Genomic DNA, 25,297 nt, shown 5'->3' on the forward strand with positions numbered 1-25,297 from the left:
AACTTTAGAACCTTCTGTATAATTAATTATAGCAAGATTTAGAACATTTGTCATCGAAACTAAGAAAGAACCCGGTTCATCATAGGAAGGGCCAGACCAAAACTGATTTACCAACATGTGAAAAGATAAGATCTCGAGCTCTTGTTTCTTTTGCAATGAAGTTAGCACGATAGTGATTTAAAGATTGAAAGAGTGTCAATTATGTGTATTTCACTAGGCGAAGAACACTTGGTGCAACATAACATGTTTTCAATACTTACCAAAATAACTTCTCTTGACATCGAAAACCAATTTCTCCACTAACTTTCATCAATTTCCGAAAATATTTTGATCTTTAGTTCTTTACTAACTAATGCTGTAGGTTTTGCTAGGTTGGTTACGGCAACGAATTAGGTTGGTTACGGTTTGAATACATCTACTTAACCACCTGAAAAATTCACGTGGTAGTTGTTAATCGCTAAATCAGTTTAAATGCTGGTCAATCCGATCAAATTACTAGAAAAGAGTATGTGATCTTTTAAACCTGAGGAGTGAGGACTGCTCAGAAACTTTAAGATTTCGAAATATGTAGCAAACAAAAAGAGCAAACAGAAATAGAATCAAGTGTCAACTAAACCGACTCAAATTTTGTTTTGAAGACAAAAGAGCAAATAAGCAAAATGCATTTTGACTTTGGTTTGTATTTGAGTCCTGTGACTAATGGAACGGCCTCTATTTTTTTTTTTCTTTCTTTCATCGTCTCTCCTTTTCCAAGTTGTTGGGATCGAAACACTTTCACGAGAAACCTCAGATACTTTCCGGGAAAGTATTGGTTGACATACACCAGAAATCACACCATTCACCAAGCTTTCTTGTGATTTCTTCTCTTTAACCACAAACTTTTCTTTTAAACTTAAGTCCGTTGCATCTCTCTATATACATCAACATGTTTGCTCGCATAAGAGAGAAATATCTTCTCCTCTGTTTCAAGTATCGAACTTCTCAGATCAATGGAACAAAAGCAATTAACTTCTCGTTCCAATTTTGCTGACATCAATGAAGTTGGACCAGAAGAAGATGCAGAGCAAGAACCGCAACAGGAAGAGAACAACAGCAAGAGATTTGCCGGTAACAGAGGACCAAACCGAGGGAGACAGAGACCATACCGAGGTTTCAGCAGACAGGTGTCGCTAGAGACGGGTTTCTCGGTGCTCAACAGAGAATCTAGAGGAAGAGAGGACAAGAAGAGTTTACCAAGGAGTGGTCGTAGCTTCGCTGGCTTTGAAACAGGCGGAATCATCAACGGTGGAGATGGTCGGAAAGCAGATTTCAGTATGTTTAGGACCAAATCGACGCTCAGCAAACAAAACTCTCTCTTGCCTTCTATCATAAGGGAGAGAGACGTTGAGAATTCTTTAAGAAATGAAGATGGTGAGACCAAAGATGATTCTATAAATGAAAATGTTTCTGCAGGAAGATACTTTGCTGCTCTTAGAGGACCTGAACTAGATGAAGTCAAGGTAACAACTTCTTCTTCTTCTCCTCTCGTATTCTCTCTTCAGGTCAAAGCTTAGTGAGTTTCAATTGTATTCTCTATTTGCAGGACAATGAAGATATTCTGCTTCCAAAAGAAGAACAATGGCCGTTTCTTCTTAGGTTCCCAATTGGATGCTTCGGAATCTGTTTAGGACTTAGCAGTCAAGCTGTCTTGTGGCTTGCCCTAGCGAAAAGCCCCGCTACACACTTCCTACACGTCACACCATTGATTAACTTGATTGTATGGCTATTGTCACTCGTAGCCTTAGTCTCTGTCTCCTTCACTTACATACTCAAATGCATCTTCTACTTTGAAGCTGTGAAAAGAGAGTATTTTCATCCGGTTCGAGTTAACTTCTTCTTCGCTCCTTGGGTGGTTTGCATGTTTCTAGCCATCAGCGTACCTCCTGTGCTCTCATCAAATCGAAAATCTCTCCATCCGGCCATTTGGTGCGTTTTCATGGCTCCTTATTTCTTCCTCGAGCTAAAGATTTACGGGCAATGGCTTTCCGGAGGGAGAAGGCGACTCTGCAAAGTCGCAAACCCGTCTTCTCATCTTTCTATCGTAGGGAACTTCGTTGGGGCCATCTTAGCTTCAAAAGTTGGATGGAATGAAGTAGCTAAGTTTCTATGGGCAGTAGGTTTTGCACATTACTTGGTTGTGTTTGTAACACTGTATCAAAGACTTCCCACAAGTGAAGCTCTGCCTAAAGAGCTTCACCCTGTCTACTCTATGTTCATAGCTGCCCCTTCAGCAGCAAGTATCGCTTGGAACACAATCTATGGCCAATTCGACGGATGTTCAAGAACTTGCTTCTTCATTGCACTCTTCCTCTACATTTCCCTTGTAGTACGCATCAATTTCTTCACCGGGTTTAAGTAAGTCAATCTCAGGGTTTATACAATGTCTCGGTTTAATATGTATTGATGCAACTAATTGGCAAGCGGACTGTTGCAGGTTCTCAGTGGCGTGGTGGTCATATACCTTTCCTATGACAACAGCATCAGTAGCAACAATAAAGTATGCGGAGGCAGTACCTTGTTACCCTAGCCGGGCTTTAGCACTCACTCTTTCCTTCATTTCCTCGGCGATGGTCTGCGTTTTGTTTGTCTCTACGCTTCTCCACGCCTTTGTCTGGCGATCTTTGTTTCCAAACGATCTTGCAATCGCCATTACAAAGAAAAGACTTACCAAGGATAAGAAACCTTTCAAGAGAGCCTATGACTTGAAGCGCTGGAGCAAGCAGGCTCTGGCGAAGAAAATATCTGCAGAAAAAGATTTTGAAGCCGAGGACGACTCGCGTCACTGATGAAAAACAAAAAGGATCCTTGAGGTTGAAATTATAGTCGATGATAGTTAGCTATAGAGACAAAAGTAGATGAGCAAACTTATTGTATGTATTTCAAGACGCATGTTTAATAATAACATTACATCAACAATCCAGCACTCAAAATCACAATCACTCTCCAAAGCTAGCTGAAGAAGAGATTACACGAAAAGGAAATCACAGTGTGACACATATCAAACAGGCAAAGAAATGGTCCTTTGGTTTGCTAAGTTGTTCTGTGGTCGGAGGTCCCATGAAGCAGAATGTTGTGTTTCCTCAGGTTTAATAAAAGGCAGAGTGATCTCATTGATCATTAGTTCTCCACAGAACGGGCATTCGCTGGCAATAGCATCATCTAGCTCTGATCGAAGCTGTGTCACATTAAGGAAAAAATGTCAAGCCATTGATGTTAAAGAGAAATAGAAAGAAAAAAAAAATGAAACAAATGACCCTACCTTATCTGCAGTAGTTGTGTTAGACATGGGTTCATCAGATCGATTACTATCTCTGTCTCTCCGGGTTTCGCTACCAAGCAATGTCAGCTGCTTCTGCAGATCGAGTATGTGCTCTGCCTAAACCAATCCAAAAATGAAATCACTATTATAATATTGGTACATAAATCTCGAGATTATGTATTACTGAAAGCAGAACTAAGAACTACGGTACAGGAAGAGTAAATCTTTCCCATGGTAGTTTCATCATAACAAAAAATCTAGAACAACTGAATATGGCTAAAATTTGCAGTATCGAAAATGCAACGGTAAATAAGAGGGAACTCATAACAGGAAATCATGGTTTCAAGACTTACTTGCTCTTCGTGTGCACAGCTTGTGACGTGTGTGATCAGGCACTGTGCATGGAAAGAGTGCCCACAAGGAAAGACATAGAAAGGAGCCAGTGGTCCAGCTGAAGAATATCCCTGGGCCATTCTGAAATCCCCGGTCATCATCAAGATTTTACGTTTGCAAACCTGGTAATACATTGAAAAGGATAAAGTGAGCTGATGATTTTGGTGTTTCCAAAAACTTGATTCACATAAATAAAAAGGCGATAATCATACCCCGCATTCCTCGTCGCGGTCGATTACAGCATATCTTTGAGTTAAGGCACTTATATCATTTCTGATGTTATCTGCACCACGTGTGGCATCATTCATCTCCTCTTTCAATTGTTCTATTTGTTTGTTGTAATCCTCGAGAGATGAGCAAATCGCTTCCTGCATAAGGGAAATGAAGAAAATAACAAGAGATCAGAAGCAACTTGTTTGGCCCATTTGTCGATCTGGAAAAGAGAAGTTGACTAACCTTGAAGTCATCAATTAAGGCGAAGTCTGGAAAGAATGGCAAAATATCTTCAATCTTTAAAAGGCCATCAGTTTCCTTGAGAAAAGCAATAGCTTTCCTTATGTTTTCCCTTTTAGCTCCCTTTTCCTGCCTGACGACATGCTTTGCAACCATTAGCCACAGCTTCTTTCTCAAGTCTTCATCATCTTCAACCTTATCAGCCTCAGCCATAGCAAGTTCTGGGTCAATCTATAAAACAGAGACCGTTTTCAACCACTACCAGAAGAAAATGCGGATTAAAATGGTCAATCAGACCTCCTGAGATAAACTGGAATCATACATGTGGCGAATTCAGTATCTTTCAGTAGCAGTTTTGTTTCAAAATGTCATAGTTTAAAGATCACGCATAGAAGAACGTGAATAATACTTGAATTTTATATAATGGAATTATTACCTGAAGAGCAAGGGCTACTGCCTCCTCATGCATAGACATCATGCTGTATATATGGACACAGGCACGAGTTCTCTTTTCCTTCAGACACAGGCGCAACGCATATTTTGGGTCATAAAAGAATTCAGGACCGTTCTCTCGTCCTTTCCCAAATTTGCATTGCAGGAAACGAAGGAGAGCACTGTCATCTTCCTAATTGGATATATAAAAAAAATAAATATTTAACACTTTAGCAACTTCTTGTCATAATCTTACAAAGAAGATAATAACCCTCTCTGTTGCTTTTCGGACTAAGTTCAGGATTCTAAGGTTTTACGAAATAAAAAACAAAAAAATTATCGAAGGGAAGTAACCAGACCTGCTTGGCATATAATGAGAGAAGTAAATTGTGAATCCCTGGATCCTCGTTATGCAAACGGTGGACGCAAAACTCAAGATATTTTATGACTTCATGAGTCTCGTTCCTGCATTATGATTTGAGGAGTTATTGGTGAGTATTAATAACATAACGTGAATGGACATTTAATTGAGAAGTGGGGCATTACTTTGCATGAGGTTCACTTGAGTAACGCATCATTGCAGTAATTAGTCTCCTTGGATTAAGATTTTTGTTGGCCATCCATGCTTCCACGGTTTCATATGCGTCAAGCATAATAAGGTCTGGCGCAAATTTATACTGAAATGTGTAAAACATATTTTAGTTTCAGGGAAAAACAAAGATTTGGAGACTACATTTTTAAAAAAGACCCGGGTGTTACTTTTTACACACCTGAAGCTCTACTGAAACTGAAGATTTCTGGAGCACCTCTAAAGCCTTTTTTGCTTCCCCTTGCTAATGGATAAAGACAAAACTCAGTAAGTTAAATAAGCCTGAGTAAGATCTCGTATCTATATGGGTCAATTAGGAATATAAAACTTATCACGCCCTTCACCTGAATATAATGGTGAACTACGATTTCATACTGCTCCTTCAGGTTTGCAAAATATACCAATTCCTCAACCCGACCATAACTGCAAGAAATAAAAAAGAAAGAGATGAGATGTGCTTAGAAAAGTGCTTAGAAAAGTCTTAAAGAGAATAGCATATTCCAGAAATAATACACGCCATCATCATAAAGGTCCAAGTAGTCGCTGGCAAAAAGGAAGATACTTGTAAAAATTACCTCTCCAGAAGTTTCATTGTGGTTGCCTCATCCAATACATCCTTGCAGTCGCTCATGAAAGCACGGAATTCTTGAATGACTGAGTGATACTCTGAGTTGCGATTTTCTATAGCAGTGTCATCTTCCAAAAGCAGCCTGTTTATCTATATTCGCATTCAATAGCCAAAAAAACAGGGAAATAAGATAGATAGACTCAGAAAGAAAACAAACAGCAAAAGCAACAATAGGAACTATGACACCAGATCAACGGAAGTATCTACTTTTTATTGAAATAGGAAACCCCAAAATATGTGTTTACTGAGAAGTGAGAACAGAGAATAAGTGGTGCACAGAAGCAAAAGCTAAACCTTGTCCAGATACAACTCAGTTGCCCATGTTGATATCATCGTAATTTGGCATTTATCATCCTTTGAAAGATTATCAAGCTTCCGCAACAGGAATGTTCTCAAAGCTTCCTGCAATCACATATTGAATAAAAGGCAGTAAATATTCAAGCCCACATGTGAAAGACATTTCTCTCTCCTAAACAGCACAGCTCGGATATAGAGATGTGATGTTTTGGGGTGAGTTTTCTTTATGGTATATATTTAAAATGTAAATTATACCGGTTCGTTTATACTAATAAACTTCAAAGTGATCTCCTCAAAAGATATTACATAATTGATCTGCAAAAACATTTAACCACGTCAAAATGAATAATATCATGTTAAAACAAAGTAAAACAAAGGAGTTAGAAATCACTTTGGCATAAAATGATGCTGCTCGTAGATATTCCTTGTTGGTGAATGCAGCTTCTGCCTACAAGAGAAGGTGCCCAATTCATACATAATCAAAACCAGAGAGATTCTTTCGGCAAACTGTCTATAGGCAGGTGACAGCAACATTACGCTGATAAAAAGAAATTGCAGATATGACAGGAATGGCATGATAAACACCGTCTTATTATTTTAATCAATGGTACCGGGCATCAAAGATCACCTGAACTAAATAAACTTGGTCTCTCTGGAGAGGGTCACGACAATTTGCTAAAGCTGAAGCATAAACTTTCAAGTCTAGGTAAACCTTCCACATATCTCTGCCCTCGTCAATCACAGAAACCTAGAGAGGATTTCCAAAGCCCCAAATTGAATAGAGAAAGCACAAGATATCAGATAAATATACTCAAGTAGTTAATTAAGATAAACAAGTAAAATCCAACCACCAAAACAGACCTGGAAGATCGAATTCTGATCATACGCATAGAAAAGGCCAGCAGAGGCATCGCTGCAAAGTCCAATTATGCCCCTCGAAGCTGAATCGGTCGTTATATCAAACTGGAGCTCCTCAATGATTTGTTCACTTATCCGATTCACAACCTACACCCACATATAAGATATTCAGAAACAAGAAAGTAAGCACACTTATGAAACAAAACACATATGTAGCTAGTTAATGCAACTAGGGATGTATCAACCCATGTGTCCAAAACATACCTTAACCTTATTCCCAATAAGAAGCAAGAAATGAAACTCTGAGAGTGCCATTGAACCAGGCTTGACTACTTCGGTGCCATCACTCAGTTTTGAGTAGTCCAACAGCGCTTTGCTCTCCACAAAGTTCTCATCACCATTTGAATAACTACCAAACAAGTTTCAGTCAAATTACAGAATGAATTAACCGAAATATATGAAAGAGGGCAACAAATACAAAGACCCCAGCATTAAAATAGGGACATTGGCACTGTCATTCTACCTGTGCTGAGCTCCAAAATTTAGGCCACCATGATATATTCCTGTTCCTGAAAGCCATGCAAAATGCACCGCTCTTCGTTGCTTTATAAAGAAATGTAGCTCACTGAAAAGACGACAAACATTATATGTTCAGAGAGCAGGGTTACGCTTTGTGATTTCTTTCATATACAAAATGAGGCTAAGGTAATTCAAGCACTTGCCTGTTTGGTATTTCACCAGGAAGTTCCATAAAATGAACTGCACGTTCTTTATAACTAGCAAAAACAGACTGGAAGTAAACGCTCAGTAATTAGAAACTGAATGAAAGAAAACTAATTCACAATTTCATAAATGTTCCCAAATAAATCATAAGATGGAGGACAAATGTCGCATAGCAGAACAGATATTAGCTTACTTCTAGTGTTCCAATCCCGGTGAACGAATAGAGTCGAGTGGGAGTTACAGCCATCACATAATACCTCATTCCACTGCTTATGTTGGCTGCTTCCATCTACACATTTGTTTCAATAAAACAGAGATTTGAGTAATAAATCCGCTGCTTATCAAACCCATTGAAAGAATAAAAGAACCACCACCAACTTAACCAATGCAATGTAATAGCTACACTAGAAATTCTATAACATATTGGCCATTATAGCTTCAACTTAAAATAAAACGGTGATACCTGCAAAGCCATGAAGGCCTCGGGAAGTTCTTCTAGTTCAAACAAAAACTTGATATACTTCTCTCTCTTGTCCTTCTCATCCACAGCCATTTCAAATAGCTGCCCATCGTGAGTGCCCAGAATGATCTCCTTAGTCGAAACTGAATTCAGGGAAAGACAAAATAAAATCAACATCCATGTGAAACCAAAAAGAAAAAGGAACACTCATATAAACACCAAAGCATAACCTTCTGTTATCTGTTGTCTGTTCCAAGCCACAGCGTTAACCAGTAAGCCTTTCAAGCGGCTCAACACACGCGGCTTAGGCCACTTTGCGTGCGTATAAAAAGTTTCAGCTCCTCCAACACCAGTTACTGTAGCAATGCAATGGCTACCACCAGGGTCAACAAAAACCTTGTGAATCGACTGCTCCCCAGTTCGACCAACAGAGAGATCAATATCTACATCCAAAGAAACAATTTGTCTTTATGTTTTCCATAAGGCATAAACTGAGGTTTTAACACTAAAATAACAATTTGAGGATGAACATACCATAAGAACTCCCAACTCCAAAATCATGCCGGATAATCCATCCTTTACTCGTTCCCAGAACAATTACATCGTTTCCAGCAGCCATACATGTGATCATGCCACGATTCTTTGTGGCATATCTCTCCAGAAGATCAACTGAAAATACTTGCCTCCCTTGATCCATCTCTTCCACTCTTAATTAAAACTTCAATCCAGATTTTGAGCTTTTGACCATCAAATCTACCTCGGAGAAAACATACACAAGACAAAATTCACAGTTGAGAGAGAGCAATTCTGGTTCTGAAATGTTGAAAACGGAAATTATCAAAAAAAATTTCCAATACGAAAACAGAGAAAAAAAACAGTCTGAAATTTTCCTTTTCGTTAGGTCACTCAAACTTTTAAAAGAAGGTTTCTGCATTGCTTACAACAATCGGAATCGCTACAATCCGTCAGAGATCTGATCGGCGACCAGGAGAAGACATCGGTCCCGGATTCTGAAAAGTGAAGGCGAGCCGTACGATACGAAACGGTACCGTCTTTTCGAGTAGCTTCTTCCGACGTAGTTTTTATCTTTTTCTCTGGGGGCCCTTTTTCTCTCTATCAAATTGGATAAAAAGAAGTTCAATGTTGTTGTTGAACCAGAAAATGAACCAGTAATAACCGGTTCAATGTTGTTGAATTAAAAGAACCAAAAAAAAATCAAACTGGTTGGAGCTTAGTACGTCCGGCCTGATTCCAAATTAGAAGATATTGACTATATATTGATAGTAATCCAAGGCCCGATTTTGAAAACTTGGATCCAATCAGAAACAAATAAAATTTTCTGAGAAAGATGTGCTTGTAGTTTGAAACTCTCAGAAAAGTTTGTGAAACGTGTAAATCTCAAAGATTGAAAATGCTTATCTACATTCAAAATTCAGCTGATATCATCATATATATACAAGGGAAAAAAAGCAGAGAGATTCAATTTTAATGAACCAAAAGAAAAAACAAACAAAATATTTATATATAAGATCGTGTTAGATGATATCTTGTTTGGTGGTGAAAAGAGTTATTAAAATGTTGGTTGGATATTACGATGTCTCTTCTACTTCCTCTGCTTGCATCGCACTTAGCTTCTTCTTCGCATAGACTGTGCAGACTATAGTGGCGCTCGCAGTTATACAGAAGCCAAGAGCATTCACTACTATTTCCACAACCGAAAGACTGTGTCTCTCGTCTGATGCAACTGCTAGTGTTCTTAGCATTATGCCCCTGCAAATAACCAAAAAACACCAATCTAAGATTCTGCAGAACTTGGCTTACCATAGAGTAATAGAGAGAGAGGCATATACGTGTAGATTGAGACAAAGATCTCAGGAACCATTCCAACTAGAGAGCCTAAGATGTAAGGACCGTAGTGAACTCCAGTCGCTAATGCGCAGTAGTTGTAAATCATGTAAGGGAATGGAGAGACACGGATTAGCGTGACTGCTTGGAACTGATGAAACCAAGTTCCTTCACCGGCGGCTCTAAGTATGGCTGCTTTTTTCGGGTATTGCTTCAACCATTCCTGCAGAAATAACCAGGAAGAGAAAGGCCAATTTTGATCATCTAAAAGGTAGAGGGTTAATAAGTAGGCGAACCAAAAGAGCGCATGAGATTTAAGTATATAGGATGATGCTTACTTGCATCTTGTGGAGAAAAAGATGTCCGATTAAGAAAGGAAGAGTAACACCGATTGATGCAGCTGATAAAATCAATAAAAAGCCTTTCCCATAACCAAATGTAAGACCGGCCATCCACATGGAAGGAGAAGAAGGAAGAAGAATGCTTGGGAATATAGCCACTGAGGCAAAGAGGAGAAGACCGAGAACCGGGATGCTGAATGTGCTTCTTACCCAATTTATAAATGGAATCAGTTCCTGAAACATGATCCAGTAGACAAATGAGGATATACTTCACTTTTCACTATTAGGCTATCACTGATCTCAAGAATTGCATGATTGACAACAATCATCAAGCTTAATTACCAGTTCAATGGATAACCTTCTAAACACATACAAAATTCTGCAAGCGTATATATGTAATGCAAATATATGTTAAGTTTACATTTAAACTTAGAGCTGGTGAGCTACGACGGAGCATAAAGACACCAGGCACGCCATGTACCACCATTAAGCAATGTTTCTATCATCGCTGATGACATTACAGACACAAGGAACATGTATAACTACTTTGAAACAAAACAACCAAACTTAGATGAATATTACAAGGCTAAATTGGGAAGCTTTCAAGCCTATAATCCAGACAGCGAGCTCATGAATGATAGACAAACAAAAAAAAATCATAGACAGTTCCCATTTTAAATCTGCAATCTACAGTGGGCTGCGTTCAAAAATCATCTAATAATACGTTCTACAGCGCCAAAATTTGGTTTTGAATGCTTAAACCTAAAATATGCTCAAGCTAAATACACAAGAACCCTACTTTTCAACCATCAAAACCAATAATCAGACCCATCAGAAATCAGAATCCTTATGCATTCCCTAAACCCATTAAATGTGACCAAAGAAGCATCAGAACTTAGACAAAAAAGAACTAACCTTTTCGATCAAAAATGGACCAATCCATTTAATAATTACAAAGGCCAAGACACTAAAACAAGCGATCAGGGAGATCAATTTCACCCAGAACCAGACAGACGTCACCGATCCTATCGAACATCCCGCAGGAGAACCTTCTTCTTCATCCGATCCTCCTCTTAATTTCACATAATCTCCATTTTCGGAATCCTCGATTCTCAATTTCAGCTCAGGCACCGTCTTATCGACGCCGTCGCTGTACGTCATAGATCCACCGAAGATGGAAATTTTTTCAAAATACGAAAAAAAAAAAACCCAACCCTCGAAAAATCTCAAAAGTTTTCGCCAGATTCGTTTAGGACCTCTGTTTTTTTCCTTCGGTTTCCCGAGAAAATTGAAGAGTAACGAGAGAATGAGACCGTTAGATCAAAATGAGATTGGAGAGAGCGAATTGGGTTTAGAAGAAAGGAATCTGAATAATTCGCTTATCTCCTTTATAAAAAAAAAAAGAATAATATCCCAATAATTAGTAGCTGTTGCTCACGAAGCGCCGATTTTTAGGCGAGTTGCTGAGTCACTCGCTTCATATTCGCTTTGTCGTCACGATAAGTCCATGTATTGTAGTTTGTTTTTTTTTTTTTGGGGACAATTATCGGATCAAACATAAAAGATGAATAGTAACAACGCATTAACGCAACATCTTATGAAACGAGATGCTTAACAAAATAATTTTATCCTAGTATTCTAAATATATATAGCAAACTTTTAGAAGACTGAAACGGAAATTAGTTGCTTGAAAGCAATAAGTATACAGAAGATAGAATGATGGAAACAAGAGAATGAAAAGCAACATAAATTGATACTTTGAAGCAAATATAAATCCTTGTAGAAATGATCTAGGTTTCTTATAATTTTTTGCACACACTGACATCTGGTATATATAGACAGACAGCTACGTACGAAATATTAATACAAGGAATTATCATTACAAAACGAGGACCATAACGTAAACCAGATACGCGTCTAGAGAATGAAATTGAGAATAAAGATATTTAAAAGTTTTTGTGTAATCTTGGTTTTACGCGCGCAGCCTAGTCATAGGTTTCCAATCAAAATCAAAAGAGTGAGTGATTGAATTAAACGCGTCAAGCTACGCTCGCCACTTTCCTCCTTTCTTTTATCTTGTCAGGTCACCGTCAACCAGCGAAGCTGCCCCCACACAAACCAAACCCGGTTTTATATAACCGATAATCTTAACTCGAACTGAACCAACTTTATCGTAATCCACAAAGTCACAAACACCCAAAAAAAAATCGACATTCGACAACCCCACAACAACTGCACACATTATCTCAACTTTATCTCACCAGAATAAAAGTTCTCAATCACTATGTACCGTCCGATGACATCATTACCCCCTCTGTTGTTTCATCGAACGACTATTATCAGAAGATGTATAAAACCTCCCGTGCGCCTTAACGCATCTGAATATATCATTCGACCAGAAGTTTTACAAAAAGACTAACATAAAAAGTACAAAAAAAGTTTCTTTGGTTTGGTTTCTGTTCTGTCTGATTTCTCTCTGGCGAAAACAAAAGGAGGTTTCGGTTTCGGTCTCTGGTCAAATCACGAACTTCCGGTTGCATTTCTCAGTGATAAATACCGTGAGATCATTTCTTCTTTAGGAGAATAGTCACCGGAAACGAAACCAAAGATACTTCACCGGCGCCTGGTGGGTTCTTGCTCGTTATTAGGTGAATTTCTTATTACTTTCATTCACCTCAGATTTTTTCAGTTGCGGGCAGATTTTTTTTTTTTTTTTTTGCGTTCTTCATTTCACTCGTCAATCTATCCACAACCATTCGATTTTAGTTGATTGAGTTTTTGACGGCGGAGATTAAGGAACTTGAAGACTTATCTCTTTTTATGCCGTCAGGGTATAATGGTCTTTCTTTTACATGCTGACCTTGTCTTGAGTCTCGACAATTGACAAATGACGCATTTACTCCTCAACTTTGTGAAGAGTCCCATGGCCAATTTCGTCACAGCGGAGATAGATATATTTATTTGTAATTTATTAAAAGGTTTGATGAATATTTAGACTTCGCTTGAGTAACAAGCCAGAATCTCCATTACTAAATCTGTCGAATTTCCTTCTATTTTCTCTAAATTAGAATCAAAAACCCTAGCCCTAATTGCAAAAAAAAAAAAATCGTCCGTTTCTGCATCTGCAATATCTGTTAATTCACGGTATATATTTGATTTTTTTTTCCTGACAGGAGGGTTCGATTTTAGAATTGGGAGATATCAATTATGGGTTCCGAGCAAAACGACAGCTTCTCTCCCTCAGAGCCAAAACTCTGCGTCAAAGGCTGTGGCTTTTTCGGATCTCCATCGAACATGAACCTCTGCTCCAAATGCTACCGAGACATCCGAGCCACGGAGGAGCAAGCCGCCTCCGCTAGAGCCGCCGTCGACAAATCGCTAAACCCTAATAAACCCCAAATCCATCCACAACAGAGCCGGGAAATCGCTCCCGGTGACGAATCTGGGTCATCGAGCAGCGGCGGCGATTCGTCAGCAGCTTCCTTAGATCCGCTTAAATCGACGGGGACGACGAGATGCTTGAGCTGCAACAAGAAAGTGGGCGTGACGGGCTTCAAATGCAAGTGTGGGAGCACTTTCTGTGGAGCTCATAGGTATCCGGAGAGCCATGACTGCGAATTCGACTTCAAAGGAGCGGCGAGAGACGCTATTGCTAAGGCGAATCCTGTGGTGAAGGCTGATAAGGTTGATAGGATATGAAATTGGTAAAATCGGTCTTGTCTTTTCTTTCAATTCTCGTGGTGTTGGTGTTTGGCTCTTTTTTCTGCTCTTGTTATGGTTTGATTTGCTTCAAAGTTTCTTAGGGATAATTTAGGTTCTGCTATGTAATGCTATGGTTTGGACAGTGGATTTACTGTTCTGTAATAAAAATTGCTGGTCATGTCTGAAACTTGCTCTCTTATTTGAGTATCTTACTTCTTCTTACTGGAGAAAATTGATTCATTGAAAGTTTTGAGGGATTCTCCTGGTTTGTATATAGGAGACTTCTGAACGAACAAGTGGGGTTTATATATAGCTTATAGTGGTTTAAAGTGTGTACCTTGATATTTCTGAAACTGAAGATGTCGTCGAGGGAGTTTTATCTGAGTCGAACCATGGAAGAACCAGGGGATGTCTTTGATGTGGGTGTTAATGTCGTGGATTGAATGAAACATTGATTTTGCATACTTCTATTTAGCTGGAGAATGTGGTGTTCTTATTAGCCTCGCATATTCTTTCCTGGAGGAAGTTTGTATCGTTGGAAGTTGTAGGACTTAGAACAGGTGGAGTTTGTATGTAGCTTATGTTAGATAAAGTGAAGTCGTCAAAGTTATTTATATGTTTGGAACCATGGAAGATTCTGAGATGTCTTGAATTTGAGGTGATAGCGTCCAGGGATTCAATGATTAGAAGACTGCAGTTGCAGGGATAGTGAATCTTCTTTAAGTTTTAGGGCTTGGGGTGTAATACAAGGGTCGGCTTTTAGCCAGGATTATTTTGTTTGAACTAGTCAGGGTACTCTGTGTTTGTGAATTCACTTTGTGGGTATGTTGACAAGTTATGAATTCAATCCTTAAGGAATTGAATCCTATGGTTCGTCTCTTTGGCGGTTTATGTTGTTTGCAATTGCAGATTATATGCGTTTGTTGCTGCGTTTTGGTGAACTCACAAAGCTATTTTGGTTGTTTAGGCTTTTTGAAGAGATTGAGTTTGATTGGTAAACAATGTCTTGTTTGTATGTCTTAGATTTCAATTAAATATAACAGACTGCATGTTTTTAGAGTTCAACAAATCCAACTTTTCTTCGGATCTTATGCTTTGATTAGTGTATTGAACATGACACTATTTTTATAAACATAATGTCTTTGTAGACGACCGATTCTGATCGGTTTCCCAACTGTCCTAAACCGAGCAATAAATTGAAATCGAAACTTTAACGAGTTGAGATAGATTTTGAAATGATATAACTTATGTCTTTGCCCTTTGGTATGGTAAACTGTTCCTTTCACCATCACTTCTTGATGGTTACATCAAAAATCATGGGTCCATTTTTCCGAATCTGATCAAACAATTTACAAAAAGCAAAGAGAGAAAAGTAACGCACTATAGTTTTATGTATAAAAATTAAAACCGAACAAATAAAAACATGTAAACTTTTATTTTTCATCTTTAAAGCATGTTTTTGTCCTTCTTTACTACTATGCTTTATATTTTGTTTTCGACTAAAAGAATTATGGTGGGAAAAAGAAGACCTTATTGCGACATTGCAATTTATACAATTGTATAACCTTTCACAATTTATGATTTTACCCCATATAAATTGATTCAGTTTCTATATGAACTTGATTTTCGATTGGGACATGTTCTGTTTGCGGTCTTCCTAGTTTTACATGTCTAGTATGGTACTATGGTCCATAACAATAATAAACAATCTTTATGAGAAGGAGAAAATAGAAAAGTGACTTTTGATTTTTATATAAAGAAAAAACTCTTTTGCTTGAAAGAACTCATCTCAGTAGTCTCGTTGAGGAAGGCCCCTACATAAGTACAAAATATAGCTTGAGTGCTTTGAATAATTTTCCCTCTTCATACATCAATGCTGCAGTATATATAAAGTACTGAAACGACATAAAACAAAACCTTCATCTGACATTTGATTATAAACATGTTTATGTAGAGGTATCGAGATAAAGAGATTATTTTTTGAGTTTAGTATGAAATGAGACTTCATTTCACTTTTTATTGGCTCCTCCAAAATTTTGAATGGAAAACTTTTTTCATTGGGGCGATTTGACAAATTCACCTTTTTTTTTTGTTTAATGGGGACCCTTGAATTCCTTTATTGTTGGTATTGCCTTTTTGTTTTTCCTTTTTCCCTTTTTTCAGTCCAAAAATTTGTGTTCTTTTGATCTTCCTCTAGTTATGCTTTTGAAACAAATCGAATTCAAATTTAATATTTTAAAACTCATTCAAATGAGTCCATCTTTACATACGAAAACTGGTCTTACCAATACCAATATATAGATCATCAATTTGTATACGGCTAATAACAAATAGAAGAATGATAAATAGCAAGCAACTAAAAATGTAGTCACATCTCTCGTGAAGGGTTGCTCGAATCATATAATAGTAGTCTTTGCATTAATAAATGATTCACGCGGAACAACCACGAACGTAGAATATGTATGAATTGTGATACAACGGGTAATTACGGGACCAGTAAAAGGGCATTAATGTCCAAAGAATTAAGTTATTTCGATGTAAGAAAATGGGACCCACCTGATGGTTTAGTTTTAACTGTGTCACGCCGCACACGATTCCCTCTACTTCACACTACCACGGGGCCAAACTCTCTCTCTTCTCTCCTGTAACTTTTTTGCTAATTTCCCGAGAAATTAAACTCTGAGAAGAAGAGAAAATAAAAAGGAATTTTCTAGGGAACCAAATTGAGAGGAGAAAAACGAGAGAGAGAAGAGAAGCTTCTCTATAGACTCCCAAGGGAATTTGTTTGGTCGTGTTTTGTTTTTATGCGTTTGGAGAAGGAATGTCTACGAGTTCAGGAACCGGAGCTGTGAGTTACAGAAATGGAACGCATAGAAACTCTCTCAGAACTCAGTCCTCTGCTTCTACTTCCGCTGGACAGAAATCTTCCGTCAAATCGAAAGCAGTGCTTAGGAAGAGCAGCCCCGCCGCACTCGGCGGCGGCTCGGCGGCAGCTTCTAAGGCGGGAAACAGTGGCGACGCCGGCGGTAAATATTTCCTCTGTTCACATTTTTACCTTGAAATTTCACTGTTTCGTTTTTTTCCCCAATAGTTTTGTTTCTTCGAATCGAATGTATTTAAGATGTTGGATAAGCTTGTCTATGGATCACGAAATGCTTTTGTGTTAATGGTGATGTTTTGATTGCATGATGCTTGTTTAGTTCCTGGGAGGGTTCGAGTAGCTGTTAGATTAAGGCCACGCAATGGCGAGGAACTGATCGCTGATGCAGATTTTGCTGATTGTGTTGAGTTACAGCCTGAGGTACTGTGATATTTATACTAAGCCTGTTTTTTAAAATGTTGAGTATTAACACTTAACCATCAGTTATGTGTTCTTGGGAGTTTATTTTCTTCAGTCGTGTGTTTGATTCGTTAGGTTAAGAGGTTGAAACTAAGGAAAAACAATTGGGACACCGACACGTTTGAGTTCGACGAAGTGCTCACCGAGTATGCTTCCCAGAAGCGAGTTTATGAAGTTGTGGCCAAACCTGTTGTCGAGGTACATTATATAGAATTTCAATGTTGTAGAGTTGAATCATTAATTCAGATGCCTTGGCCTGATTCTTATAATATATATATATATATATATATATTTTTTTTTTTTTGTGTAGGGTGTTTTGGATGGTTACAATGGGACGATTATGGCGTATGGTCAGACCGGTACTGGTAAGACATATACACTTGGCCAGCTCGGGGAAGAAGACGTTGCTGATCGTGGAATAATGGTTCGTGCTATGGAAGATATTCTAGCCGAAGTGTCTTTGGAGACGGATTCTATATCTGTCTCCTATTTGCAGGTGCTTATATTTCTCAATTTTGGTTCTTTTAGTTTCATACGGGTTCTGGAGAAGTCTCTGCTTATGTATTTGTTTGCTGGATACAAATGTAGCTTTATATGGAGACTGTACAAGACCTTCTTGATCCGGCTAATGATAACATTGCCATAGTTGAAGATCCGAAAAGTGGAGATGTTTCTCTCCCAGGTGCCACATTGGTCGAAATTAGGGATCAACATAGCTTCCTCGAACTACTGCAACTCGGAGAAGCTCACCGGTTTGCTGCTAACACCAAATTGAACACCGAGTCATCCCGAAGTCATGCTATCTTAATGGTAAGAAATACTCATCCTCATTTTGCTAGGAGAGTTGTTGGTAAAAAAAACTTGCTTATATTCATCGTCGACTAAATTGCAGGTAAATGTCAGGCGCTCTTTAAAACCTAGAGATGGTTTGTCAATTGAAAGTAATGGAAACTCCCACATGACTAAATCTCTCAAGCCTCCTGTTGTCCGGAAGGGAAAATTAGTTGTGGTGGATCTTGCTGGGTCAGAACGTATTAATAAATCAGGTTGATATTCTCAGTAAATAGACTTGATGAGTACCAACTTTTCATATTCCTCACTTTGTGTTAAGATTTATATTTTTCTTGTATCTGAACTCGTGTTTGTTAATATATATTTACCAGGAAGTGAGGGACATACACTAGAGGAAGCTAAATCTATCAATCTGTCTCTGAGCGCATTGGGGAAATGCATCAATGCACTTGCTGAAAATAGCTCTCATGTTCCATTCCGTGACTCAAAGCTAACTAGGCTGCTTAGAGATTCATTTGGAGGCAAGTTGGTCTCCGCTTTTTTTGCGCATTTGTATCTGAAAATACTCAGGCGTCATGGTTTTCTTTTGGATCCTTTCCAATTTTTACTATGTTGACTTACTTGACATGTGGCCTATGATCTCAACAGGCACTGCAAGGACCTCCTTAGTTATTACAATTGGTCCATCGCCACGACATCGAGGGGAGACAACGAGCACTATAATGTTTGGGCAGAGAGTATGGCCCATAGCTTTTGACTTCGATTTTCTTTTCTTTTTTTTTGGATCCCAGCCAATTAGCAGCGTTGAATTTTTCAGTTCACTGCTTGCTAGTTCGAATTCCTGATTTGCTTACTTTGATGGCTATGTTAACTTTTATTTTATTTGTAGGCTATGAAAGTGGAAAATATGGTGAAGTTAAAGGAAGAATTTGATTACAAAAGCTTGTCTAAAAGGCTTGAGGTACAACTAGACAATCTAATCGAGGAAAATGAAAGGCAGCAGAAAGCATTCGTTGATGAAATCGAGAGAATAACCGCAGAGGCACATAACCAAATTTCCGAGGCTGAAAAGAGATATGCCAATGCACTAGAGGTGAGTTTTTTGTTTGTAACGTGATAGAACGAGACCTAGCTATTGAGATGTCTCTTTGTGTATGGATTGAATCATCATATCTATGTGTAGGAGGAAAAGCTAAGGTATCAGAATGATTACATGGAATCAATAAAGAAGCTCGAGGAGAACTGGTCAAAGAATCAGAAGAAGCTGGCAGCAGAAAGACTTGCACTTGGAGAGAAAAATGGCCTGGACATCACATCAAATGGAATTGTAACGTCTCTCTTCATGCATGTTATTTGTTCACCTTGCAGATATAGTTTTGCTTATTTATAACTTTTTCCTATTCTTACAGAGATCAATAGCTCCAGCCTCAGAGGAAGTCTCTGAACTGAAAAAGTTGCTTCAGAAAGAAGCTCAGTTGAAGATGGCGGCTGAAGAGGAAGTGAATAGGCTGAAATTTCAACTTGCTGAATCTAAAAAAGTGGAAGTATATCCCGAAGACCTTCCTTTATGTTCCAATTTTTTAATTTTTGTTTTGATTTGTTTGTGGATTATTCATTTTGCACTCAAAGTTTTATGAGCTATAATTCCGTAATTGGATAGGTATCAGGAAATTCTGAGATCATGAGACTCCACAAGATGTTGGAAAATGAAACACAACAAAAAGAAAAGTTAGAAGGGGACATAGCTGCACTGCATTCTCAACTATTGCAATTGAGTCTTACCGCTGACGAGGTAACGAATGTAGGAATCTTCCACAGAAACCAGCATGTTATTTATGTATTAAATTGTTCTCGTTTCACTGAATTTATTTATCAAGCTTTCAAACTGCTGGATTAAAATTATCTGAGTATGACCCATTCTCTATATATTCAGACACGACAAAACCTTGAGAAACATGGTTCAGAGAAAACTACTGGTGCTCTAGATTCTTATATGTCTCAGTTAAGACTTCCTCAGATCCAAGATCCGGGAAATGCTGAGAAACCTCCCGTAGCTAGACTATTTGAACAAGGTAATTTCTGACATATCAGACTGTTGGTTGGATTTAATCTTACAACAACAAAAAATCTGACGCCTTATACGAATTTGCTTCCTGAAGTGGGGTTGCAAAAGATCTTATCTCTGCTAGAAGCTGAAGATGCTGATGTGCGGATTCATGCTGTCAAAGTTGTAGCAAATCTAGCTGCCGAAGGTTTTTTTTCTTCAATCCTCATCCTTTGACCTTTTTTTTAATTGCTAACATTACAGTTACCATTTCGTATTGTAATTATATTGTTGACTGTATGTAACAACAGAGGCAAATCAGCAACAAATTGTGGAAGCTGGTGGTCTCACCTCCTTGCTGATGCTTCTGAGAAGTACAGAAGATGAGACTATTCATAGAGTTGCTGCTGGTGCAATCGCCAACCTCGCAATGAACGGTAAAGAATTGCGGTTCTCATAAGTTAATTTCTTTTATTTATCATATCAGATTTTCGTGTTTTGTCTGCTGAAACCAATTTATATCTCAGAAACCAACCAGGAGTTGATCATGGATCAAGGAGGTATCGGTTTATTGTCATCAACATCAGCTAATGCTCAAGATCCTCAAACCCTCAGGATGGTCGCTGGAGCAATAGCAAATCTCTGTGGAAATGGTAAGTTCAAAATCATTACTGATTTTTTCCCTTTATAATGAATAAAAAGGAATCCACAAGCTATCTATTGGCTAAAAATCTTGAAACATATCTGATTTCCTGCATCGTACAGATAAATTGCAGACAAAACTAAGATCAGAAGGCGGGATTGCAGCTTTGTTGGGAATGGTCAGATGTGGACATCCTGATGTTCTTGCACAAGTTGCTCGCGGAATAGCAAATTTTGCCAAATGCGAGTCAAGAGCATCAACCCAAGGTAAAAACATTATATGGATTATTTTAAATATTCTCTTTGGCAAAATCCGAGACATGTCATTGACTGAATGCACAAATTAATTGCAGGAACTAAAAGAGGAAAATCACTCTTAATAGAAGATGGTGCACTCTCGTGGATTGTACAAAACGCCAAAACCGAAACTTCAGCAATCAGGCGACACATTGAATTAGCTCTCTGCCACTTAGCACAACACGGTTAGAGGGTTCATCACATATGATATATAAATGCATTAAACAGATGATTTTTTTACACTAAACTATAAGTTTATAACAGCAGAAATATGGGAGTGTAACACAAATTTTTGAGTTTTGCAGAAGGGAATGCGAAAGAGATGGTGAAGGAAGGAGCAATATGGGAGCTGGTGAGGATCTCAAGAGACTGTTCGAGAGAAGACATAAGAAGCCTTGCTCATAGGACTCTTACTTCAAGTCCTACATTCCTCACTGAACTCAGACGTCTCCGTGTTGATATCCGGTAAGCCGGTTAAACGTCTAACTTAACCGAACCGAATTGTGGGAGAAATGAAGCAATACAAAATTCCACCGGGGTTCAAAATATAAAGAGAGAAGATTTGTCTGATTCTGTTTTCATCTCGGTTTAGGGAGTGTGGTTGTTTTGTGGCTCTGGCTTTTTTGGAGGGGGGGACTGAATGTGTATATTATTTTGGTGGATTTTGTTTGTGCATAGATGTAGTAGTGAAAATTAAAATAAAATTATGTTTGGAAAATTTTATTCTTTCATATATTATATTATTGGGGTATGATATTCGGATAGTTTGTTTTCGATTAATTATTGTCAACCGTAAGTTTATACAATTCCGCCTCGCAAGAAGAACATTGTATTTATTTGTTTTTCATTGCATTGAACAGTCAACATAGTTGTTTGATGTAAAAGTTTGATTTTTGTAGAAAAAGTCATTAAAAAAAATGCTGTATTGTAATAAGGCGCTCATAATAGTCTTGAGGCGGCCTTTTTTTTTTCTAAAGTTATTTTCCCGAGTCACAACGACCTCTGATCTGAGAGTTCGTTGAATACACGATTCACGACATACTTGTAAGTTAAATACTTGTGTTCATCAACGATCCTTTTTCTTAAAAAAAGGCAAGTTTCAATTTTTTTTTAAGGTTTCAAAGTATCAAATTATTCTTAACAAAGTCGCACAAATGGAGACGACTCTTGACATAGTTACATGTTTGAGTCTTGCTCCTCTATGTAACCCTGTATATGTGTGTGCGTAATGTTTAGTTGTATATATAGAAGAGGAATGTCTAAGAATGATTATGTGAATACAACAAGCATTATAATATATGACGCCTTATATTGGTTTTCCTCCCGAATTGGAGTTGCAAAAGATCTTGTCTATGCTTGATTCGGAAGATGTTCAAGTGCAGATTCATGCTATCAAAGTGATAACAAAAACCTCCGCCGAAGGTTTTCTTTTTCTACAATCTTCTTCGTCCTTGGACCTTCTTTTTTTTGGTTTTTGGGGTTTGTTTTTCATCGTTTGGACTTTGATTACAAAAATTTGTTAATGCATGTATAATACCAGAGGCAAATTATGAGCAAATTATGGAAGCTGGTGGCCTCACCTCTTTGTTAATGCTTCTGAGACATTCGAAAGATGAGACCATTCTCAAATGTGTCGTTGGTGCAATCGCCAACTTTGCAATGAATGGTAAAAACATTGTCATGAGTTAATTTTTATTTAGTTTTTTTTTTCTCATATATATATTGCATTATTTCTTAACCAAAAACAATTTCCATTTACGTTTATTCTCAGTAACCAACCAGGAGCTGACCGTGGATCAAAGAGGTATTGGTTTAATGTCATCAACAGCAGTCAATGCTCAAGATCCTCAGACTCTCAGGATGGTTGATCAAACAATTGCATATCAATGTTTCAACGGTATCTTCGATTCCCTTTCTTATGAAAAAAAAAAAGTGATTCACAAATAAATATATCTCACGCTTAATTTATACCGGTTTGCTTCTTGAAGTGGGGTTCCAAAAGATCTTAACACTGCTAGAAGCTAAAGATGCTAATGTGCGGATACATGCTGGCAAAGTAGTAGCAAATCTGGCTGCCCAAGGTTTCTTTTTGCAATTTTCATCATTTGACCTTTTTTTATGTTACTATCATTACCATTAACATATGTCTATGGTTAATGATTGTATATATGTGACAGATGCAAATCAGCATCAAATTGTGGAAGCTGGTGGTCTCACCTCATTGTTGATGCTTCTGAGAAGTAAAAACGATGAGATTATTCTCAGATTTGCTGCTGGTGCAATCGCCAACCTTGCAATTAACCGTAAGAGAAAAATGTATTTTTTTTTTTTCTTATGGGTTCATTTCTTTAGCTCATCATTTTCATATTCAATAATTTTATGTTTACTATTATTCTCAGCAACCAACCATAAGTTGCTCATGGATCAAGGAGGTATCGGTGTATTGTCATCAGCATTAGCTAATGCTCAAGATCCTCAAATTCTCAGGATGGTTGCTGGAGCAATTGCAAATCTATGTGGAAATGGTACGTTCCATTCATTACTCTCTTTCTTTTTTTCCTTTAGAATGAAAAATGAATCAACAAGCTATCTTATTTGTCAAATCTAGAAACAATATCTTATTTTTTGCATCTTAAAGGTAAATTGCATACAAGACTAAAATCAGAAGGCGGGATTGCAGCTTTGTTGGGAACGGTCAGATGTGGACATCCTGATGTTCTTGCACAAGTTGCTCGCGGAATTGCAAACTTTGCCAAATGCGAGTCAAGAGCATCAACTCAAGGTTAAAACCTTACGGATTATTCAAGATACTCTCTTTGGCAAAAGCGAGACATGTCATTGACTAAATGCATCAATTAGCAGGAACTAAAAGAGAAAAATCACTCTTATTAGAAGAAGGTGCGCTCTCTTGGATTGTACAAAACGCCAAAACCGAAGCTTTACAAGCCAGACGACATATCGAATTTGCTCTGTGCTTCTTAGCACAAAACGGTAAGTGTGGTCATAGAGAATACATACTTAAAACGTAATCATGGCATTGTAACACAATCTTGAGTTTGCAGAAGCGAATGCGGAAGAGATGGTGAAGGGAAGAGCTATGTGGGAGCTGGTGAGACTTTCAAGAGACTATTCTAATGAAGACGTAAGAAGTTTTGCTCATACAACTCTTACTTCAATTCCCACTTTTCTCACTGAGCTCAGACGTCTTCATGTTGATCCTTGGTAAGTTGTATTCTATCCCAATCTAACCGAATTGCCAAAAAACAAAGAAAGAGTAAAAACACTCTCAAGTCTCTATTAATTGGCATTCATTAATTAAAGAGAATGACATCAGTTCGATATTATTGGTAAGCGTTGTTTCTTGGTACAATTTCATGGCTTTACCTTATGTTCAATGTTATGGTGGGTTTTGTGTATATATTGCAGACATATAGATATAGTAGTGAAAGAAAGAAAATAAAAAATAACTTTTTGCTTTCCTAGAAGAACCTTTTTTGTTTCCTCTTTTTTTTTAACTAATTATTACAGTGTCTTTAACGAAACTAAACATAAATTATGTTCTTACACATAAATGGAGTTGTGCATTTCTTCTCTTTAAGACTTTTTATTTCATTTTTCAGGGTGGTGACTGAAAATGCGGTTAATCCGTCAGTGGCAGTCGGTGATATGGATCACAACTTTGTCGTTGAGTCTTTTTACTCCTTTATGTTCAGAAGCACCATTAAATAATTCACTTTAACATACGAATTATTCACTTAAAATAATAATAATAATAATTAAAAAAAAAAAAACAGGTGAGTCACTTCAACGACTACATTTACAGATTTACTAGTTGAATGATAATAGTTCGGATCATGCATGTTTATTATAAAAAGCAAGAATACAAATAATAATAACTCTGCAATAATAATAATAATAGCTTTTTCTTGTGTCCCGTTCAGGTTCACAGTGGAATGAGAGATGCGCTCAAATTGATAGTATCTTATTCTGCCCAAGGTTTCTATTCTTCTATTTTTCCTCATTGATTCATCGTTTAGCCAAATCCTTTCTTCTACACATAATTATAACGTCTGTATCTCTTTTTTTTTTTCATGGTAAATACTGAGGGTAAACTTTTTTATTGTATTTGATCACCAGAGGCAAATCTAAAGAGAATTATGGAA

General features: G+C 37.7%; 6 protein-coding genes across 9 annotated transcripts; 4 read left to right on the forward strand and 2 right to left on the reverse strand.

The window, feature by feature from the left end:
* The first annotated feature begins 893 nt into the window (after positions 1 to 893).
* On the forward strand, positions 894 to 2,952 carry LOC18993625 (guard cell S-type anion channel SLAC1). The gene is made up of 3 exons (XM_006417167.2): positions 894 to 1,499; positions 1,583 to 2,394; positions 2,474 to 2,952. The coding sequence occupies exons 1-3, from the start codon at positions 990 to 992 to the stop codon at positions 2,823 to 2,825; spliced, it is 1,674 nt and encodes a 557-aa protein (XP_006417230.1). The 5' UTR covers positions 894 to 989; the 3' UTR covers positions 2,826 to 2,952.
* Positions 2,896 to 9,235, reverse strand: LOC18993627 (vacuolar protein sorting-associated protein 18 homolog). Of its 2 annotated transcripts, none has more exons than XM_006417165.2 (24): positions 9,073 to 9,235; positions 8,666 to 8,884; positions 8,362 to 8,574; positions 8,135 to 8,274; positions 7,865 to 7,960; positions 7,671 to 7,738; positions 7,472 to 7,573; positions 7,213 to 7,357; positions 6,952 to 7,095; positions 6,719 to 6,838; positions 6,482 to 6,538; positions 6,346 to 6,405; positions 6,088 to 6,195; positions 5,741 to 5,883; positions 5,510 to 5,588; positions 5,347 to 5,409; positions 5,123 to 5,253; positions 4,936 to 5,041; positions 4,581 to 4,769; positions 4,148 to 4,375; positions 3,904 to 4,059; positions 3,652 to 3,813; positions 3,299 to 3,415; positions 2,896 to 3,214 (listed from the first exon to the last, which is right to left on the reverse strand). In XM_006417165.2, exons 2-24 carry the CDS (start codon positions 8,826 to 8,828, stop codon positions 3,038 to 3,040), a joined length of 2,967 nt encoding a protein of 988 aa, XP_006417228.1. In that variant the 5' UTR covers positions 8,829 to 8,884; positions 9,073 to 9,235; the 3' UTR covers positions 2,896 to 3,037. The 2 variants fall into 2 exon arrangements, with proteins under 2 accessions (XP_006417228.1, XP_024007861.1); XM_024152093.1 differs by having other exon boundaries at positions 2,913 to 3,214; positions 8,666 to 8,944.
* A 356-nt stretch (positions 9,236 to 9,591) lies between these two features.
* On the reverse strand, positions 9,592 to 11,723 carry LOC18993626 (transmembrane protein 64). Its single transcript, XM_006417168.2, has 4 exons — positions 11,233 to 11,723; positions 10,315 to 10,551; positions 9,982 to 10,199; positions 9,592 to 9,901 (listed from the first exon to the last, which is right to left on the reverse strand). Exons 1-4 carry the CDS (start codon positions 11,476 to 11,478, stop codon positions 9,721 to 9,723), a joined length of 882 nt encoding a protein of 293 aa, XP_006417231.1. The 5' UTR covers positions 11,479 to 11,723; the 3' UTR covers positions 9,592 to 9,720.
* A 903-nt stretch (positions 11,724 to 12,626) lies between these two features.
* Positions 12,627 to 14,221, forward strand: LOC18993628 (zinc finger A20 and AN1 domain-containing stress-associated protein 1). 2 transcript variants are annotated; one of them, XM_006417170.2, is made up of 2 exons: positions 12,627 to 12,965; positions 13,491 to 14,221. In XM_006417170.2, exon 2 carries the CDS (start codon positions 13,525 to 13,527, stop codon positions 14,014 to 14,016), a length of 492 nt encoding a protein of 163 aa, XP_006417233.1. In that variant the 5' UTR covers positions 12,627 to 12,965; positions 13,491 to 13,524; the 3' UTR covers positions 14,017 to 14,221. The 2 variants fall into 2 exon arrangements, with proteins under 2 accessions (XP_006417233.1, XP_006417232.1); XM_006417169.2 differs by having other exon boundaries at positions 12,730 to 12,943.
* Positions 14,222 to 16,641: 2,420 nt separating this feature from the next.
* On the forward strand, positions 16,642 to 21,913 carry LOC18993629 (kinesin-like protein KIN-UA). Of its 2 annotated transcripts, none has more exons than XM_024152520.1 (19): positions 16,642 to 17,045; positions 17,220 to 17,320; positions 17,435 to 17,557; positions 17,670 to 17,855; positions 17,948 to 18,169; positions 18,252 to 18,405; positions 18,523 to 18,672; positions 18,800 to 18,888; positions 19,041 to 19,244; positions 19,335 to 19,478; positions 19,561 to 19,695; positions 19,812 to 19,952; positions 20,085 to 20,223; positions 20,311 to 20,403; positions 20,507 to 20,632; positions 20,723 to 20,848; positions 20,961 to 21,104; positions 21,191 to 21,319; positions 21,440 to 21,913. In XM_024152520.1, exons 1-19 carry the CDS (start codon positions 16,841 to 16,843, stop codon positions 21,601 to 21,603), a joined length of 2,775 nt encoding a protein of 924 aa, XP_024008288.1. In that variant the 5' UTR covers positions 16,642 to 16,840; the 3' UTR covers positions 21,604 to 21,913. The 2 variants fall into 2 exon arrangements, with proteins under 2 accessions (XP_024008288.1, XP_006417234.1); XM_006417171.2 differs by having other exon boundaries at positions 19,812 to 19,943.
* A 1,448-nt stretch (positions 21,914 to 23,361) lies between these two features.
* Positions 23,362 to 24,863, forward strand: LOC112084040 (kinesin-like protein KIN-UA). Its single transcript, XM_024152308.1, has 6 exons — positions 23,362 to 23,437; positions 23,534 to 23,659; positions 23,773 to 23,916; positions 23,997 to 24,125; positions 24,197 to 24,356; positions 24,755 to 24,863. Exons 1-6 carry the CDS (start codon positions 23,362 to 23,364, stop codon positions 24,861 to 24,863), a joined length of 744 nt encoding a protein of 247 aa, XP_024008076.1.
* Positions 24,864 to 25,297: the final 434 nt, after the last annotated feature.

Source organism: Eutrema salsugineum, unplaced genomic scaffold (genome assembly GCF_000478725.1).
Source record: "Eutrema salsugineum unplaced genomic scaffold, Eutsalg1_0 scaffold_5, whole genome shotgun sequence".
NCBI classification, from domain to species: Eukaryota; Viridiplantae; Streptophyta; class Magnoliopsida; order Brassicales; family Brassicaceae; genus Eutrema; species Eutrema salsugineum.